This window comes from Wyeomyia smithii, chromosome 2, assembly GCF_029784165.1.
Source record: "Wyeomyia smithii strain HCP4-BCI-WySm-NY-G18 chromosome 2, ASM2978416v1, whole genome shotgun sequence".
NCBI classification, from domain to species: Eukaryota; Metazoa; Arthropoda; class Insecta; order Diptera; family Culicidae; genus Wyeomyia; species Wyeomyia smithii.
Genome location: NC_073695.1, coordinates 60,547,252 through 60,567,135, shown reverse-complemented (window position 1 = coordinate 60,567,135; position 19,884 = coordinate 60,547,252). Strand labels below are relative to the sequence as shown.

The following is a 19,884-nucleotide window of genomic DNA, read 5'->3' as shown; positions in this document are numbered from 1 at the left end:
CCTTGACTTCTATAGATATATATATTTTTTTAGAAATTTGAGTACTTATGTTATACTTTCGGCTGAGCAGTCCCAAAAATTTAGAACGACTTATTTTATTTTATACTATCCGACGTTTCGTCACTGGTCAGTGACATCTTCAGGGGAAAATATTATAATAATATTAAAATATGTTGTCGTCAGACCCCTAAGATTCGATTGTTTAATCAGCGCTCTAAGATATCACGTCAGCAACAAGAAAGGTTAATCCTTAACTATAGGTACATATCATGCTTGCAAAGGACACTTCCACTAATGTTGTTGCCATGTTAAAGATCACAAATAAACTTCATCGGTTAATGGATATTTCGATAGGTTAGTAATCATGCAGCAATCGATGAAGCCATAAATTGGTACCGAAGCTTTTAAAAAAGGGCGACAATCGAAACGGACAGAGCGTATTACTATGAACTTTTTGAACAACATACAAAATGTTGCTTACCGCTAAAAGCCGGTAGATAACAATCTCCATTCCCCAAGAAGACGAGACGCACTGTGCGCACTGCTGTATCGAGATAATTTTATTCAATGCGTCATAACGACTTTAACCGCTGAAATCACCAGACGAGCAGTCTGATTGGTGCTGAACGACCCTGCGGCCGTTGCGAAACTTTTCATTGATGAATTTTATTGTTTGGTTGGCAAGTGCTTGAACCGGTACCAAATGTGACCGTAAAGCCTCTAAGACCCCACGGATGGATGATACCGGGTGAACAAGTGTCGCTGCTCCGTCGCTTTTTTTTCTTCGAAAAGTTTCGTTTGGCTCAGTGCTGTTAACTAGTGATCACGAAATTCGAATATAAAAGCGAATATATGATACTTCGATGCGGCTAGTTAGCTCTCTGTGCCAGTCAGTGAAGACCGCCGCGAGTCGGTCGCGTGGACACGAAACACGCGCGTGTGAGTCGAAGCCATGAGCCTGTCAATTATGGTGAGTCGGCAAGGTGGCGAGGTCACATCGCCGAAAATCCCCGCGTGCTACACGGTACCTGAAGATTAACTTTTGCGTTTTTTTGCGGTTTGGTTGAACCCCCCGTTAGGTACTTCTGTTGGTGGCAGTCACGTTAGGTGAAGGTTTCACCGGTGTACCACGAACGTACAATCTGCAGACGGAAGAGGAACGGTACGGCAAGTATGAGCGGGTGCTACTTGGGCTTAAGTCATCCGAGGGGCTTAACGTGGACAGTAAAGTTCTGGACAAGGTTCGGGAAGTCCTGTTTGAAGAGGAAGCTGCACATCCTACATCGAAAGGAGAGAAGCTCGTAGCAGTTCATCTGGATCGTCCGAAGCAGTCCCAGGAAGTGGCACAGTTTCAATACAGAAACCGAATTAAATTTGGATAAGTTTTCTCGTTTAGGAAATAAATAATATTAAATGTATGCACGATTATTGAATCATGTGTAGAAAGATTTTTTTTTCCATGAGAAAAGCCTCTCTACTTTAGGTTCATATAAAAGGGAAAACAAATAAGACGTATATCAATTAAGTTGTTAAATTGCACGTTCGCTCGACCTGTTCATATCTTTCAGCTTGTTCCTACGGCCATGTTATTAAATCTTAATATACGATTTCAGTATATATGCTTACATTTTACTACTCTCAAGTAAGTCAGTTCCCGTTGTGTTTGACACTTTCTCCTTTCGGGCGCATGAAAAAAATTCTCATTTAGTTTCGGAGGGCGAAACCTGGGCAAAAACCAATTGCCGCCAGGATTACCACCGGACCGGCAATAGCTTGGTGTCAGATTTTTTTTTCTCCGACCATAAAAGCCTACATTAAGATGTAATAAATTAATGACACTTAATTGATATGCTTTGATGATGATTATCTTACTTAATAATCCTGGCAGCAAGGCAACCGTCGACCCGCACGGAAAGTTTATAAAAGCTTTGAAGTCGGCAGCAGAGCATCTTCCCGCTGTGGAACGCGCATCCTACCATCATCATCCTGCGCCGGACTGGTTCGGTTTTGCTGGTGTTACCGGGCCGCCTCATTCGGCTAATAACTTCCATCATTTCGATGGGATCTTTCAGGATTTGCGGAGAAATTTCCACCAAACTGGCTGGGCAAATTGCGCTCGTGCGCCCGACAGAGAAAGGGGGAAGAACGCATTTAATTCGACTTTAATATAAATGCATTTCTCTTGTGATTACGGAGCTGATGGCTTCGGATGAGGTGGGCCCGGTGCTTAACGCCACGCCATCGCACGGCAAAGTGCGCAACGGAACGGGGCCTGCTTCGCGGATGCCCAACTGCCAGCCAAAGCCACATTGCGCTGGGCCAGATGAGTAACTATGATCAATAATTTCCGAGATTTATCTCGGCAAATATTTAATCGTGGTCGACCTTTTGAACTGCGAATGCCGATCGGTGATGGTGGGAATATTCCAAGCAGATGAAAATTATAGTTATGAGTGAGAAGAACCTGGCTCGATTGAAGGGGCGGCCCAACTAACGGACTGTTTCCATCTGCTGCCGTTGGAGGTTGGCTTAGATTCACGTGATTGTTGGTGCAAAGGAAAATTTCATTGTTTTAGTACGACGAGGAATATTTAAACAGGAAGAGCTTTGAAGAGTATTTAGTGTTTAGCTGCCCTAAGTAAAAACAAAAAAATATCCATCTAGAGTGATGCTGAAGACCGCGAATGAAGAAAAGTCTTTCATGAACACCTGATAAAACGATCAAGGAAGGAATTTTGGCGGAAAGTGAGTGTGGATTGAAGTGTTTTCGCGGTCTTGGATCGACGTCAACACCCAAGCAGGACATTCATATGAAAAAGTTTAGCTAGGCGTAATCTGTGATGAACTACTCCATCCGGGTAAAATCATCACTGGAGACCTCTATAGACGTATAACGATGCGTTTGAACCGGACATTAAAGGAACATCGTTTACCATTGGATGATCGACAGGACGAAGTGATTTAGCTTTACGACAACGCTATGTCTCATATTGCAAAAATCGTGATTTTTTTAAGAATCGATATGGGTAGATCTGTCCAATCAGATATCGTACTTTCTGATTTTCATTTCTTCTGGTTAATGGTGCATGGCTTGGTTCTTCTTGATGGAGAAGAACCGGCAACCCTTCTCTATTTGTCGGTAGTGACACGTTCACGAGTTATGGATTTTGCTTGTAAAGTGATATAAAATAGAAGTTATATGGCCCAGAACGTCACCAACTTGTGATCAGATCGAAGTCTTCGGAAGCTAAAAGCTTCAGAATATAAAAGTTTGCTCAAAGTAGCGTAGCACCAAATAATAGGGCTGGGAAGTGAAGTGATATACTAGGGATTTTGACAAAATTGCAATTGGAAGAATCCGCATCGTTGCTGTTGGCTAGAGGTTTTGCTGCACACACACTGCCCCACCGTAGAAACATTCTTACTCATCGATGTGTGCTATGCTGTGTTTTTGTTTCTAGTCGGATGAAAGGAAAGGCCAAATAATATAGTGATGTGATTGTAGTAAAAGATGTACAGTCCGCGAAATAAATATACCGTACATGCGAAAATTTTAAATATGTTTACTTTTGGAGTAAAACCACACAAAACATAATATAAAGGCGGTTCTCCACACTAAAATACAAGCACAGAAAGTTATTTTATTTTATTCCAATTTCATTATGCTATTTAATTTGAGGTTTTCGTAATCAATCCATACGAAATAAATAAACCGTACAATTCAATTTGATTGCGTTTCCTCTACTGCTCGTTCGTGAAACAAGCGTAAATATTTTGTACGTCCACCTCTGACTTTAACAACATCTGCCAAACGTCGGGGCATAGAAACAATCAATGATTGAAGAAAAGTAATATCGATATTGCCCATTCTTCATGAATAGCAGCTTTCAATTGTCCAAGTGATTCATACTGACGTCCATGTGCATAAGCTCACTGTGACAAGATCCCCCAAAGATTCTCGATCGGGTTCAAATCGTGGCTTATAGCAAGCCATTTTAAAACAGTAATGTTTCGTGATGTTAAAGATGATGTTGTAAGTTTTGAACAGTGGATCGCCGCGTTGTACTGCTGGAAAATCCAATTTTCATCCCACAAACTATCACCAAAATTGATCAAAACGTTGCCTAGCAGATCAACATGCTTCTCCAAATTCATTTTATGAGAAATAAAACAAATTGGTGTCTTTCCGAAATGCCCGAATGCGGCCCACACCTTAACTGAGCCTCCCTGGAAGTTTCTGGAATGTCGAGTTTCGTGTTCTCGGCGAATATCCCTCCAATACATTTGCCAACCATCAGGACCATCCAGGTTAAACTTCTTCTCATCGGAGAAGATGACGAATTTCCACTCATCCTTCCAAAACATATCCCGTTCCACAAACTCAAATCTCGCAGTTCTGTGTCGGGGTAGAAGCTTCGGTGTTTTCAAACGTTGCTGGTATTGAATGTGAGTATTTTCTTTCAAAATCTGTAGTATTCTTCTCTTAGACACTGAAAGAGACATTGGAGCCTTAATCTGGCCTGTACTCAAGTTTTTATCAACTGTCTGGTGAGATATATGTCTATTATCTCGAAGATTCGAAGTAGATGGACGCTCGGATCGTTTGTTGACACCATAGTTTTCAGGATCCTTGAGAGGATTTACTATGGTACCTTTATAACGGTTCAATTTCTGAGCTATTTTGCGAATAATTAGTCCACATTCTCTGAAAGCCGTGATTTTCGCTCGCTCTTCCAAAGATAATGATTTTCCTCCCGGCATTTCCAGCAAATAAAACGAACAGCGATACAGGAATTTATGAAAACTATTTCTCATAGATAAGAAAGATTAATTTTAAAGACGGCTATCATTATATACCATGCAAACATACTTACTTTTACACTTTGTATGGGTTAAAGATGACTAAGATTTAAGGCACATGCATGGTATATTTATTTCCTTCTACAAATTAAAATTGTTTCAATTCACCTTAAAATTCACCAAGTACAAACATGTAAACAAACATTGTTACTGTTTGTTATTCGCGCAATGCACTACTGTACCGAACACCATAAAATGTTGATAGAAATAACCTTGTGCATTATTGTAATAATACATGATAGTTTTGTACGGTATAATTCTTCCTCGCACTGTATTAATCGCTTTCAATCAAGGATAGGAAATTTACCTAAGTATTCTATTTTATTCATGTAGTGCTTTGTTTATTTGGAATTGGTTGTCATTTTATGCAAAGGTTCTTGCGAGCCGGTTCTGATTGGAAACTCGAGTACTGCGAAACTTGAACCGTTTGGCCATTATTGGTAGGGATGTGAGGCGATAATGTAACGATCGATATTTTTCGACTATAGTTCATCGATTGATATTTTTCGACTAGTTGAGTTATTTGAATTGAATACTATTATTTCTTTGAGATTAGCTGTTTTATTTTCCGATTTTTCTAGCTTTTGAGTAACATTATAAAGACATTTTTCGATAATTTTAACTGAATTTTGTGTCGAAATAGCACGAATCCGCCATAATTGTATTCTAATTATGATAATTTCTGCGTTTTGATAACAAATTTGAGACTGTGTTTTGGTTCTTATGTGGGTTTGCATTTTTTTTGGATTCTTGTGGCTTTGGATGCAAGGAGTTTTGCCGGCTTTCACAAATAATAGGTAGGTTTTGCGTCGACAGAGGGCAATAATTACCAGTGCTCAAACAGGTTAACACATCAGTAGGGTTGACAACACTTGCGTTTTAAAATATTTCGTTACACGCGATTGTACATAATTTACGTTCTATGAGCGAAACAACCGAGTAGCGCGTAGTTTTCAGTTCAAATAACGATATCGAGTACTTTTGTGATTGTTTTTAGTATGATTACATTTTTCATTTCTTTTTTTCAATAGAAGGAGATGTTTTGTGATTAATTAATTATTTACTAATATGTATTCAGAATTCATATAATGATATTATATAAATATAATGATATTTTTTTTGTAAATTAACAGTTTATTCTTGAGCAAAGTCTAGAATTGTTGTTGATAAGAGGATATAAACATTTTATATATTTATTGCACTTTGTTTGGATATTCTCAATGTGCTTCTTGAAAGTAAAATTTGTATGAATACATAATTGTGAGGAATACGCGAAAAATATATATACGAATTCATGCTGTTTTCCCTAATGGGGCCGGTATTTTATCCTTAAACACTATGAATGTTGCGAGTTGATAATACGCGTATGTGAATTAGTTGAAAACCCATCAATCAAACACTCCGCTTTACTTGTATTTCATGTCTATACTACACTTCTGATTTGCCATAAATGACATCATAAGGAGATTTTCAACTATTTCATTATGTATTAATTGAGTCATAGTTCTGGTATCGTAGCCTTCCTTTTTTTGTGCAGAGTTACATCCAGGGGAAAAAATGTACCGAGCGTGGACATTTTTTGATGACATCCAAGAGCGTCCCTCTATGACAGTGTTGGTATTGGCAAAATAAAGACATCCGACAGATAAAATATATTGCGACTATAACGTTGATGTCTAGTTTTCCATACACGAATGTTTTTTTTTCTTTGCTGTTCAATGTCAAAAAATCAATGATCTCGAAAAGTTTAGACGCGGCAGACAAATTGGTTATTCCACGGTAGAAATGAAAATACCTAGGTTATACAAGCAGAAACCAATCAATCAATAAAAAAGTTTCTAGAGTAATTTTTCCAGTAAATTACACTGGTCGACGAAAGCGAGAAAGAAATCCCTGAAACTCACAATAGTTCTCCAAAAAGATTATAGCTTTCAAACCATTCCTGTGATTTTGGGGCCACTAGTGTATGCAGAAGTGCGTCAAAGTACTACAAAATATTTGCTCGTTGGGTTCTTCGCTTCTACGTTGGCATATGGGAAAACTCATTAAAGTCTCTAAAAGTAAAGTTACCTTTACTAGTAGCACCAAAATTCACGGAAAGGGTTAAAAAAATATAATCTTTCATTTTTATCTCAGTTTTTTTTTGTTTAAAAACATAGTTTGAATTTAGGTAAGAGAAAGGGAGTTACATTCAATAAATTTCCTCGGCAACGATAAGCCAAGCCGTCAATTTTGATTGGTTTTGTAAAACTTTATTTAAAGCATGATTTTTCGGTCAATGACTCATCAAAAACCTACTTAACAAGCCGGTTTGAACTCAAGCAGAAGCTCACTCATATTATTTTATCTCTTGTTGAATAACATAGGATATTTTTAAAGATTTTTGAATATAACATACCTTTTCATACATAACTTTCAAACAAACTTTATTTAATAGATAAAATCGTATTTTTATTCTGAGCAGTGAATGTGGGGTTGACGATATAAAAATGTACTAACAGGGGAAATTGGTAGTTCGAAATTTTCGCAAAATATAGTCCAGCAATGAAATAAATCAAAATACAAATCAATTGAATGCTAATGCTGAATGTTGATGAAATTCGCTGGTTTCATAAAAAGAATGTTGTGCCGCAATTTGTTTTGTTGCGAACAGAGATGATTGAATTCTAAGTAGAAGATGGTAAAACAACATCAAGAAATTTAATAAATAAATAAATATTGCATATTGTAACTGCATAACATTCTAAGGTGCAAGAATATTAGTAGATCACTAAGAAGCTTTCGTGCTAATAAAGCACCATCGAAAAATCTAATAAAACATTTAATTTGGATGCTTATAGACTGACAAAATCAAGGCTTGCGGTAAGAATTTTAAAATTTCCGTAAACCAAAAGCTCTTTTTACTCGTTCCACCCTTTCAACAGTCTGAAAGATTGGATTGAAATTAATCAGCGAATTAATCTCGAAACGGGTGACAAATTTCCTCATCTGCAGATAAACTCTTTCCAGAACTCCGATCCAAATTGAAACACCACCAATAAATCCTGAAATTAAAACAAGTTCGAAGTCGCCATTCGGGATGAAGGCGTTCAACCGGCCGAAACGTGCCGCAATTTGTTTTTTGCCGAATACTACCTCTGTTTTCGGTTAGAGCATCAACATCAGCAAGGGAGGGGTAAAAAAACGAATCCAGCGAATGTCAAGTTGGTAATTTAACGATTACAATTACAAATAAATAAGCATCCACAGCAGCTGCTACTCGAATCTCCGACAGCTTCCTTCGTCATCAAACCAAATCTGACTGGCCGGAGGCCACGAGCACCAAGGGAGGATCGCTTCTTTTGTACAAAGTCCAGCTCTTTTATTTCGGCAATCGACTTATGCAGGCATACCGTAGTGAGGTCTCGAAAGTTTCTGCTGACTCAAGCCGAGTAATTCAAGCTAAAGATATTGTTCAGATTTTCTTATCTGTTTGTTGGCGTTTTTTTCTCTCATTCAGCGGGTACCATATTTACTGGCTGCCAAATGCCAACCAGCGGAAAACCGCGATTCATGGGCTTTTGTGTGTACTTTGCGCTCCGTGAGAAGCGGTCAGGCTCGCGACGCAGTCAACAAGCGGCGGCTTCTTGAATTCCCCCGGAGCGCCCATAACAGCTTCTTGCTTCAGCAACTGCGCACGCAGACAAAGCAACGGTCAGGATTAGCCGCAAAAGAAGCAAACAAATTTGTTGATCATTAATCAGATTCAAACAAGAATTATTGTCGAACACGCAGAGGGCCAATAATGGAATTTCGTAGTGTGCACGGGTATGTAAATTTTTCTCGGGGGCATACGTTCCGCGGGCGGTCGGTGGGCTGGAACGGTGGATTATTCCGAAGTCATTACAGGGCCAAGCCGTGATGGATAATAGCCATTAGAGGTTCGCAGCAGTCAGTGTCCGTTAGGGCAGTACTTGGCATATGCTCCGCTTGTACTGCAGTTTGCATTGATTCCACGGGGAGGGGCAAGCGGTGCGCCGCCGCCGTTCGGTGACCTCGTGACATCGGGGATCATTTGTGAAATCATGTGCAATTTGAAGGCGGGGATGAGTTTGCGAAATTTTTCGGCTAGCATACAATGTGTACTTGAATTATAGTTGTAAATAGAATTGTGCTTGTTATACAATTCAGAAGAAGAAAATTGCAGTACAGCAAGACAATTTCATTTTAGGATCCAACACTTGGTGCTAAAATATGTCCAAAAGCAAGTTACCATAAATCAAAACCTAAAAATGGACTTGATGTTCCACTTTGAGTTAAAATCTGCGCCAACAGCCAAAGTTGGGCACAAGTTCACACCGATGTCGACGTGGGGAGTAAACTGATTAAACTGACTGACCGTTGAAAGGAAAGGTAAAAGTTAAAATCAGCGTTTCGGCCCTGAAACGAAACAGGTTCCGCGTGTCACCGATAATTAGCTCATTGAGGCGAAAGTTTAATCCTGAAAGTGAGAGGACATGATTAATTGACGAGGGCAGATTTAGCAGCCAGCGCTGTGTGGAAGTGGTACTGTATTCGAACGATGCTGGTGGCATGCACTTCAGTTTATTGCGGCAAGTAATTAATTATGAAAATTGATTCAGTGATGCGTTCAGCGCCTGTAGTGTTGTTTCATCAATTGCCCGATACATTAAAACTGGGTTGTGAAGATGCTAAATGTTATATATATACGCAAAAAATTATGTTCTGGGTTTGAATGAAACATTGCGAAGGGTATTTCAGGTTATTTGAAATAACTTATATTTGATGCAACCTGTTCGTGTTTCGTAAATGACCGTTTTCCCTGGAATGACAACATTCAATGAAAAATGAACAAAACGAAGTAAAAAAAATGTTTTTAAAAATAATAATAAAAAGATGGTTGAAGTCAAATCTCTCATAATTCAATTTCAGCATTCTTCAACATTAATTATATTATGATATTATGAAAAAATATGAACAACGAAGCTTTAAACTTTTGAAGAAAAGAAAAACGTAAGCGTAAATTATAGGGAATAAGATTTTTCCAAGAGCATTTAAAAAGCGCTAAATTATATTGATCATTGCTTTTTTTTGATCATTGTTTTGCAAACTTTTACGTAAGCTAGCAGAATAAATTTTTTGGAAAATGGATTTCTTTACCTCAAAATGCATAAATTTTACTAAAACTAACTTAATTGGGGAGCATTTAAAAATCATTCGAAGATATAAACCGGTTTAATATAATTTTCAAAGGAAAAAAGTTGATATATATATATATATATATATATATATATATATATATATATATATATATATATATATATATATATATATATATATATATATATATATATATATATAATATAATATATATTTATATATATATATATATATATATATATATATATATATATATATATATATATATATATATATATATATATAATTTTAATTTAAGGAGTAAATGTAGTAATGAAGATAGAAAATTAAACTAACTGAAAATATGATTGTAGAAACTACGAAAAATATAGTTCAGCAGGTGGGACACGAACCCACAACTTCCAATCTCCGGTCAGATGTGTTCCCGTTACACCACCGCAGAACGTTAAAGACGTAGTTTTAGAATCGAGTTTTGTATCGCTTATCCAATTCTCGCACTTCGTACATTTACTCAGTAGAGACTATTATTTATAGCTGGCTATTGTTTCAACGCCCTCAGTGGAAGTTGGAATGACTTCTCAGTGTGAGAGATAGAAACGTGCCAGTAAGTTGCCATCTCTACCAGCAGCAACATCGACTTGCGTCACAAACATTTTTACTTTTCTTTTTTCGACTCTAAGCAAAGTCATGCTATTTTTAATTTTAATTTAAGGAGTAAATGTAGTAATGAAGATAGAAAATTAAACTAACTGAAAATATGATTGTAGAAACTACGAAAAATATAGTTCAGCAGGTGGGACCCACCTGCTGAACTATATTTTTCGTAGTTTCTACAATCATATTTTCAGTTAGTTTAATTTTCTATCTTCATTATTACATTTACTCCTTAAATTAAAATTAAAAATAGCATGACTTTGCTTAGAGTCGAAAAAAGAAAAGTATATATATATATATATATATATATATATATATATATATATATATATATATATATATATATATATATATATATATATATATATATATATATATATATATATATATATATATATATATATATATTATATCATATTCGGGAGATTAAAAATATTTGAAGAGGTTGTTCATAAGACACGCCGCAAGGTTAACGTAGAATTACGACAGCCTGCCTTATGTCAATGTATTTCATGTAATAGGTTTGGAAATACGATCGATATGTTCTTTTGTTAACTATATTGAAAGAATGATGAAAGATTGTGCTATGTTATTATTGTGAAATCAGCGATCTCATAGCTGGTCTCGAGATACGATGCTGTCCTAACAAGCCAGTCGTCGTATGTTCGAGTCCCGGCTCGGAAGACACTGTTAGTATCAGTAGGATCGTAACGCTAGCCCCGTCCAGAATCTCTGGTCAAAATTTAAATATCATCGTACAAACTGATTTTAAGAAGGAGTGTTCCACAAAAAACTCTATTTTGGTGGTCCAATGTACAGATAGGACATCGCAGTATTCAGCAAATGTTTTTCTTTTAAACTTTTCCACAACTTTGCAATCTTGTATATTGAAAATTAGAAAAAATATTTATTTTATCTAACTGTTAAGTGGATTGATCGAAAAACCAAAAACGCCAAAAGTAAGACCTTGTTCCATGAAACAATTTTGCTGAAGACATTGATGTACTCAAAAAATCAATTTTTCACAGTCAAATCTAAAGCGAACACGATCTTTCGAATTTAGACCACTGTGCACTGTGGGATTTTCAAATAAATCTTTTCAAAAATTGTTAATGTCTTGAAATATAACACTTGGAATGTGTAGAAACTATTTTGAAAGTAATTTCTTAAAATGGAGGTTGAAAATGTACCGTACGATGATTTTGAAATTTCGGCCAGAGGTTCTGGACGTCATAACGAATCGAATGGTGTACTCGGATTCTTTGGTGCATTTTTTTTTGTAATAACGGTCTGTGGGAGCACCGTGTCTACTTTATAACTCACAAAGGGGTTATTTTCAAGAAGTAAGTGTGGTTTTTGGTTACTATTACTTGTTGTTAATAAATAATGCGTTTTTTTGTTGTTACAGTTTGTTGCCAGAGGACCAATCGGCGATTCTGGTCAAGTCACTATTAATTTGAGCTGAGATTTCTGCCGATGTGAGGCCAGTGCAGTCAAAATAAAACTGTACGTCGTCTGCAAATAGATCCGGAGTGATTTGCGATTAGGGCGCAACTAGCAAAAGATAAATATTGGGGAATATCAATTTTAAAATTTGCAAGTACATTTTCAAATCGTAATTTCAATGGAAGTGAACAACATTAACAATAATACCAAAAATCGAAATAGAATAAACCTGTCTTATAGTTTCCTAACCATACTACATTAAATTTGTTCTTTTATGTCTAAAATCTGCGCTTTTCTTCTGACCCTTTTGAAATGAGCCTTAAAGCATTCTAACAACAAGATTCGCCCACCTCTTTTTCGTCTTGTTTTTATTTTTCCTTCAGTTGCGCTTCTTTTAATACGCCTGTATTTTGAAAACAATTTTTTTTTTATTCTCACTTATTTTCCGTCGGTCTAGTTCCGCCACTGTTGTGGCCAATCACCGACGCCCAGGGAGGCGACTCCACACCCAGGACCCTAACTCACGACCCGTTTATTAACGGACCGGCGCCAACGGCTTTACTTCCTCATGCGATGGAAGGCGTGATCCCAGAGATTTTTCGCCTCAGAAAATCTCCCGGTGTCGGCTAGGATTGAATCTAGACCAGTTGGGTTGGTTGTGAGTGGATCACGCCACCTCACAACCATCGACACCTATGTCGGCGGTGGGATTCGAACCCAGGCGTCGAGCGTGGTTGGCGGGGACGTTACCAACTACACTAGGCCCCCGCTTCTGAAAACAATGTTGATCCGCCCTTTACTGTCGCCTGTCTACGAAATATTTCGCAAATAAGCCCGTTGCTTCAAAGCAATGAAAAGAGGCTAGTTCAAAAGTATCTTTTGTTTTGGGTAAACTGTTCTGTCGCCCTTCACTTAAAAATTGATTTGAATGATTTCATCGATTACTACAAAAGAAAGGATTCTTGCCATCAATTTTGTCAGTCTTTGCGAAGCCAATGGTGTAATGAAATCTCCCAAATGGTCCCGAGGTACGATGCTGGCCTAACAAGCCAGTCCTCATAGGTTCGAGTCTCGGCTCGGGAGAGACTGTTAGTTTCAGTAGGATCGTAGCGCTAGCCCCGTAATTGTCCTGTATACTAAACAGTTGGCTGCGGAGTTTGTGTATAAATAAACAGAATGTCAAGTTCCGAATCGGAATGTAGTACCAAGGCTTTGCTTTGCTTTGGTGTAATAAAACGATTTGTTTACATTTTATTAGTTGCCCCCTAATCGCTAATCACTACGGAGATGTATCTGGCAACGCTTGAGTACATTTGGTAAGTCGTTTATGTAGAACGAAAATAAAATGGGTCCAAGAATTGACTCTTGCGGAACACTAGAAGTTATTGGTTGTAACAAAGAATATATACCATTATTCAGCACTGCCTGGGGTCATGAGGTTATATACGATTTAATTAGTTTTACCGCATGAGAAGAAAAACCACAATAAGATTTCAAGTAAGTGCACATTATTTTATGTAAGATACGCCTCAGAGAAATCCGACAATATTAGTACAACCGCGTTCCCTCTATCTAGCACCACACCGTTATTATCGAAAATTTTCAATTTGCAGTCTTTGTACTGTGCTTCGGTTGATAACCAGGTTAATAACATTACATATTTGTGTTTTGAATAGCTTTTCGAAAACTTTTGATAGTGCACTAAGAATGCTGATTGGCCGCAGGTTTTCGATTGAATTCAGACTTTTTTTTTTTAAATTGAATTATTTTGGTTATTTTCCATACACACGGAAATTCACTGGTAGCATGAACCATCGGATCAAACAGATGTCCGATGATGACCTAATAGCCTTCAAGCTATTCCAATTGCAGACAAGGAAATCAAATCAATACATCCATTGCTGAGATAATCCAAATGTATTTTTCAAGATTGTTTTTGTACACTACGCATAATATCATTCAATTAGTTACCTCCGAGATGTACTAGGCGCTTCCACAAGTTTTGACGTAGGACTACGTCTTTGTTTTCTATACTAGATTACACTTTGTGAAAATGAAAATGAAACTGGCAAATGTTGCGTCAGATTTCAAACGGTTATAGCAAGCGGACGCCTTAATGCATCGTAGTCATTTATATGTCGATGGATAGATAAAATGTGTAACAATTTTTTGATATTATGTTCAACATTGTTGCTTTACTGCTTAATGGTGGAAAAAGGTGAAAAGTTCCAAGGTTAAGCTTTCCCATACATTTCCCTCGTTATTGGCTTGCTTCCCGAGCACAGATAACAATAACATGGACGAAATAAATTCCACTGCCTACATATTTTGACTCAACAAAGTGTTTTGGTTTGTTTGTCTTTGTCTAAGCTGCGTGGCCACGCCCTAATGGCAAAAATCTACTCTGAACTCGGTACAAAAGACTGCGTGTAGAAAATTCAGCTTCAGTTTAGTTTGTTACACATAAGCGAGAGCAGAGCAGCTGTTAAAGGTACGCGACATTGAGAAACGAGAGCTGTATACGAGTCAACTTCCAGGCACTGCGGAACATGTTACATCTTTATTTTGCATACGGCAGAAACAGTTACCATCGTACGCTGCAAAATATTTAGCTGGCACAGCTACTGGAGGGCACAGCGGAGAGCAAACTTTATTATGCGCGGTTAAGCAAAATATTCATGGTGCGATTATCAGCGTTCTGTAGCACGAATTTCTTACTGAACATTATGGAATCGGTTCTTTTCAGAACTATAGATGCTTGAAGATAAGAGTTATGAGAATTTTCGCAACTACTACTAGTGTGAAATTTTCATGTATTCATGCATCGTTAGTTTTAAAATAACGACTATCAAAGATAAACGGTAGTGTTGCCTATGAACAGTTTAGCGCAGCATATAATATCGTCAGTTGAATTCAATACTGGCATAACTCAAAATTCATAGTTTCGAGAAAAACGTGTTTGAAAATTTGCGCCGAAAATTTTTTTTCCATTTTCGTGAAAAATTCCAATTTTAAGATTTCCTATTTTAATTGAACTTGTTCGGGTCTATGATGTGCATGTAATAAGCAAATGATAAGAGTTGGAACCTCATTTTTTCGTCTTTTTAGGGATATTTTAGCTTTGTGCAATAAAAGCACATCTACTTATATTTCTAGAAATATTGTGAATTTTGAAACGGGTCTTTTTGAGATGAAACTTTATAGTATTTGGCATCGTTGGCCATCAATAACTCATAACTGCAAAATACTGAGTTGTGCCAGTATTGAATTCAACTGACGATATATATTTAGTCCTACGTCACCATTTCATACAATCCCTAGGGCTGTATACCTTGTAGTATTTTTTTCAACATATCTTTTGAAATTATCATTCGATTTCAAGTATATTTTTAAATCAAAATCTAGCTTACAAATCCTAACAAACGCATCTAGCACCAAAAGGACTCAAACCAGTCAAACTGTTGAAAAAAAATCGGACAGTATGTCAGTTTCCATATAAACTGATCAAATTTTGTTACGTAACTTTTGAACGAGCTATCGGATCAAATTGATATTTTCCATCAACTAACTAGACTCTAAGCTCTTTCAAACGCGACTGAGAACAATCGAATCGGTTCAGCCGATGCTGAGAAAATCGAGATATATTGGTCGTAAGAATGAAAATAAACACACATACACATACTTGCGCACACATACATACCTTATTCGATTTTCGAAATAGGGTTATTTGGTACCTATATGAGTATGTGAGCACTCAATGAAAAAAATATGTTTGGAGCAAAATTAAGTTGTTTCTTGTCCAAAATAAATTGAAATGTTGTATGTGTGGAAAATCACACACCAGGGTAGACAACGTAAGTTTTTTTGAGGATGCGATGAAGGTTAACGATAACAGCATTCTGAAAAATATTACCAATACCAGTACAAATCATCATGGTAATACTAGCACCGGTTAATACTTCAAAAGTGTTTTGATTTTGAGCCGTACAATACATTCAACATTCGCTAGAGCACCAAATGCGTTATGAACAACACACATTCGTTGTACTGGTTCCGAAACAGTACAAAAGATGCTCTGAAAAGACGCAATATCGATGTGGTTACGCACAGTCCGACTTTTGCGGGTACCTTTTACCTGTTGCTATTGCTACTGAGTATTTTTTTAAGTTTAAAAACCTGAATTAATCCACCTAGCAGTGCAGAAACCTTTGTTATACTAACTATTAATACACATAAACTAATTATGCCAGTAAGCCATAAATCGTTAAAAATTGAATTCAAAAGATAGTTTTCCGGACGATGAACCAAATACGAACATTCAATGAATCAATCCTCGACGTGGTTTTCACAAATATTGTGAATGTCATCACTGGAGTCTGGGTTATATTTTTTTGACCCTAAACCATTTTTTTAACTGTCTAGGATAGAAACAATTTTTGAATTTTTGACATAATCGAACGCCCAGAAACAATAAAGATAACAATGATGCAGATTTCATTCTAGGACAGCAAATATGTTTGTCAGTTCATTGAAATACTACAGTAATCAACCGATTATATCTGTACCCGATTTTATCTGCCCCCGATTTTATCACATTTTTCACCCGATTTTATCATCATAAAACGTTTCATTAAAAAAATGTCAGGGTGAACTGATTTTCTATTACGCTTCAATATTTAAGATATTTTTCATAATTCTGTGTATCATTCTGGATGTAGTTTACATTAAAAATTCAACCGATGCACAATGTTACATTGTGCTGTTTTCGTGCGAATAATTGAACAGTGATACAAATGTTTATTATAACCGTAAAATATGTTCGGAGAAGTTTCAAAGTATTTGAAAACGCATCTTTTGATGTAGAAAGCTGGGTGATCAATTCTCCTAAAAGTGAGATAGCATATTTACTTTTTCATTAGATATAGATAGACGCTTGATGTCTTAGGCAAAGTATTAGGTGATCTCAAAACAAGAAACTATACAGAAGACATCATGATTCTATCTCTTACATATTGCAAGCAACATAAAGTTTTCTAAGAGAAGGCATTAAAAATCGTTATTTACATTTTAAGATTTTTCTGGTTGCAATATGTGAGAGATATCAGCATGCTGTCTTCGGCAAAGTTTAATGTTGTGAGAACATATAATATTTTGCTTATGGTACTGCGCTACAAAAAAGCAAATAATTCATTTTACCAATTCAAACAAAAACATGAACGAATAAAAAACTTAATTGCAATTTATTTGCAACTTTACATCGATTTTTTTAGGTTTTTTATTTTTTTAGGTTTGTTCAGAAAAGTTATAGGCAGCTGAATTATCTATCTAAAAAATTATTTAAAAAAATAGTGATGATCGATTTTTTATAGTCACTTTTTGTTTTTGAAATTTTTTTTTTTCAGTACAGGATCTCAAATTGAATTTTATAAATATTTTTTAGGAAAGCTCAGACAGTTTTCTCAAATTCATCCCTTGACAACTTTTCTCTATCTTTTGTCATTGTTCAGATATATTGATTTATGAAAAAACAACTGCAGCTTTTTCCATATGTTTGTACAGATAAATTTTCCAAAATAAATTAAAATCGCCGATTTTACTTATTCAGTTATTGATTTAACATCTTCAATAAAAAAAAATAAAATTTTAAAAATTTCCCGAATTTATCACTTTCCCTATTTTATCACGCCAAAAATCATCAGGGTGAGATATAATCGGGATCACTATATTGATATAATTCCTCATAATCCAGGCTTAAATACCAAAACGGCGTGTTCAAAAATCGCGAAATCTAGGAAAGAACATAATGATTGTAGATTATGAATTAGCATCGAATATTTCCTACGAATTACAGCAAAGTTCTACGAACTTGCTCTCAAGAAATTATGGATCAGATTTAGCCAGGAACGCGTTAAATGCTTTGTTACCGTATACAGATAACTTGAATCATATTCATAGAATTCAACAAAAATCTTGATAAAATCTGTGAGGGTTTGGAGGAACTGCTGAAAGTTTTCATTGAAATTCATATAACTGCTGTTGAAAGTTGTCTGTTTAAGAGCCAGTTCGCGAGAGCCGCAACCGCCTTTCTGAGGAACGTTGTTTTGATGTTCTCCGATTGGGCTGAAATTTTCAGTGTTTGTTTGTCTATTAAAAGGTAGGAAGTTTTGCTAAATTTTAATTTTTTTCATTGAGGTTAGGTGGGGTAAAACGGCCCTTGAAAATGATATGTCCAAAAACGTCCAAAATCTAAAAAGTGCAATAACTCCTGCTAGACTTGATGGATTTTTCTAAAAATTTGAGGAATTATTCTACACTAAGAGTACTTCAAAATGCATGGTCACAATATATGGTAAAGAGGTAAATTGACGAAAAAAATGCATTTTTCTTTGAAAAATTTTCAATTTTCAGGGTCATCCTACTCTTTTCAACATCGCTAGAAAAAATATCTGAATATGGCGTTTTCAAGAGCAACTCAAGAGCTTTGATGTCATGTATAAGAAAAGTGTGCTGGGGTAAAACGGCCCTAGAAGGTTTTTTTCAAAAAACCGTCAAAATCACTAAAATCACTATAGTTCCTGCTAGACTTAATAGATGTTATTGAAAGTTTGGACTATCACTGTACCTTACCAGAACTACCTAATTTACCAGAAGATGCGCAATTTGGGGTAAAACGTTCCTTAAAGGTTTTTTTTTTTGAAAAAGCCGTCAAATGCATCAAAACTGCAAGAACTTGGGTTAGACTTGATAGATTTACTGAAAATTTAGATTATTACTCTAAGTTAATACGAACTTAAGGACAAGATGACAAAAGTGACAAATAGATTTACATAACGAAAAAAAAAAAATTTCTTGAAAAATACTTGGCGATTTTCGGGGTGCTATTTTCTCAAGTGCCATTTTATCAAGTCTAACCCAAGTTCTTGCTGTTTTGGTGATTTTGACGGCTTTTTTTCGAAAAAAAGATTTTCAAGGAACGATTTACCCCAAATTGCGCATCTTCTGGTAAAGTAGGTAGTTCTGGTAAGGTACAGTGATAATCCAAATTTTCAATAACATCTATTAAGTCTAGCAGGAACTATAGTGATTTTAGTGATTTTGACGGTTTTTTGAAAAAAACCTTCTAGGGCCGTTTTACCCCAGCACACTTTTCTTATACATGACATCAAAGCTCTTGAGTTGCTCTACAAAACGCCATATTCAGATATTTTTTCTAGCGATGTTGAAAAGAGTAGGATGACCCTGAAAATTGAAAATTTTTAAAAGAAAAATGCGTTTTTTTCATCAATTTGCCCCTTTTAGTGATTTTGACGGTTTTTTGAAAAAAACCTTCTAGGGCCGTTTTACCCCAGCACACTTTTCTTATACATGACATCAAAGCTCTTGAGTTGCTCTACAAAACGCCATATTCAGATATTTTTTCTAGCGATGTTGAAAAGAGTAGGCTGACCCTGAAAATTGAAAATTTTTAAAAGAAAAATGCGTTTTTTTCGTCAATTTGCCCCTTTGCCATATATTGTGACCATGCATTTTGAAGTACTCTTAGTGTAGAATAATACCACAAATTTTCAGAAAAATCCATCAAGTCTAGCAGGAGTTAATGCACTTTTTAGATTTTGGACGTTTTTGGACATATCATTTTCAAGGACCGTTTTACCCCACTAAACCTCAATGAAAAAAATTGAAATTTTGCAAAACTTCCTACCTTGAATAGACAAACAAACGCTGAAAATTTCAGCCCAATCGGAGAGTATCAAAACAACATGC

General features: G+C 36.1%; 1 protein-coding gene across 1 annotated transcript; it reads left to right on the top strand.

Annotated features, from left to right (window-relative positions):
• The first annotated feature begins 712 nt into the window (after positions 1-712).
• LOC129723893 (uncharacterized) lies at positions 713-1,423 on the top strand. Its single transcript, XM_055678381.1, has 2 exons — positions 713-970; positions 1,080-1,423. The coding sequence occupies exons 1-2, from the start codon at positions 953-955 to the stop codon at positions 1,380-1,382; spliced, it is 321 nt and encodes a 106-aa protein (XP_055534356.1). The 5' UTR covers positions 713-952; the 3' UTR covers positions 1,383-1,423.
• The last annotated feature ends 18,461 nt before the right edge of the window (positions 1,424-19,884 follow it).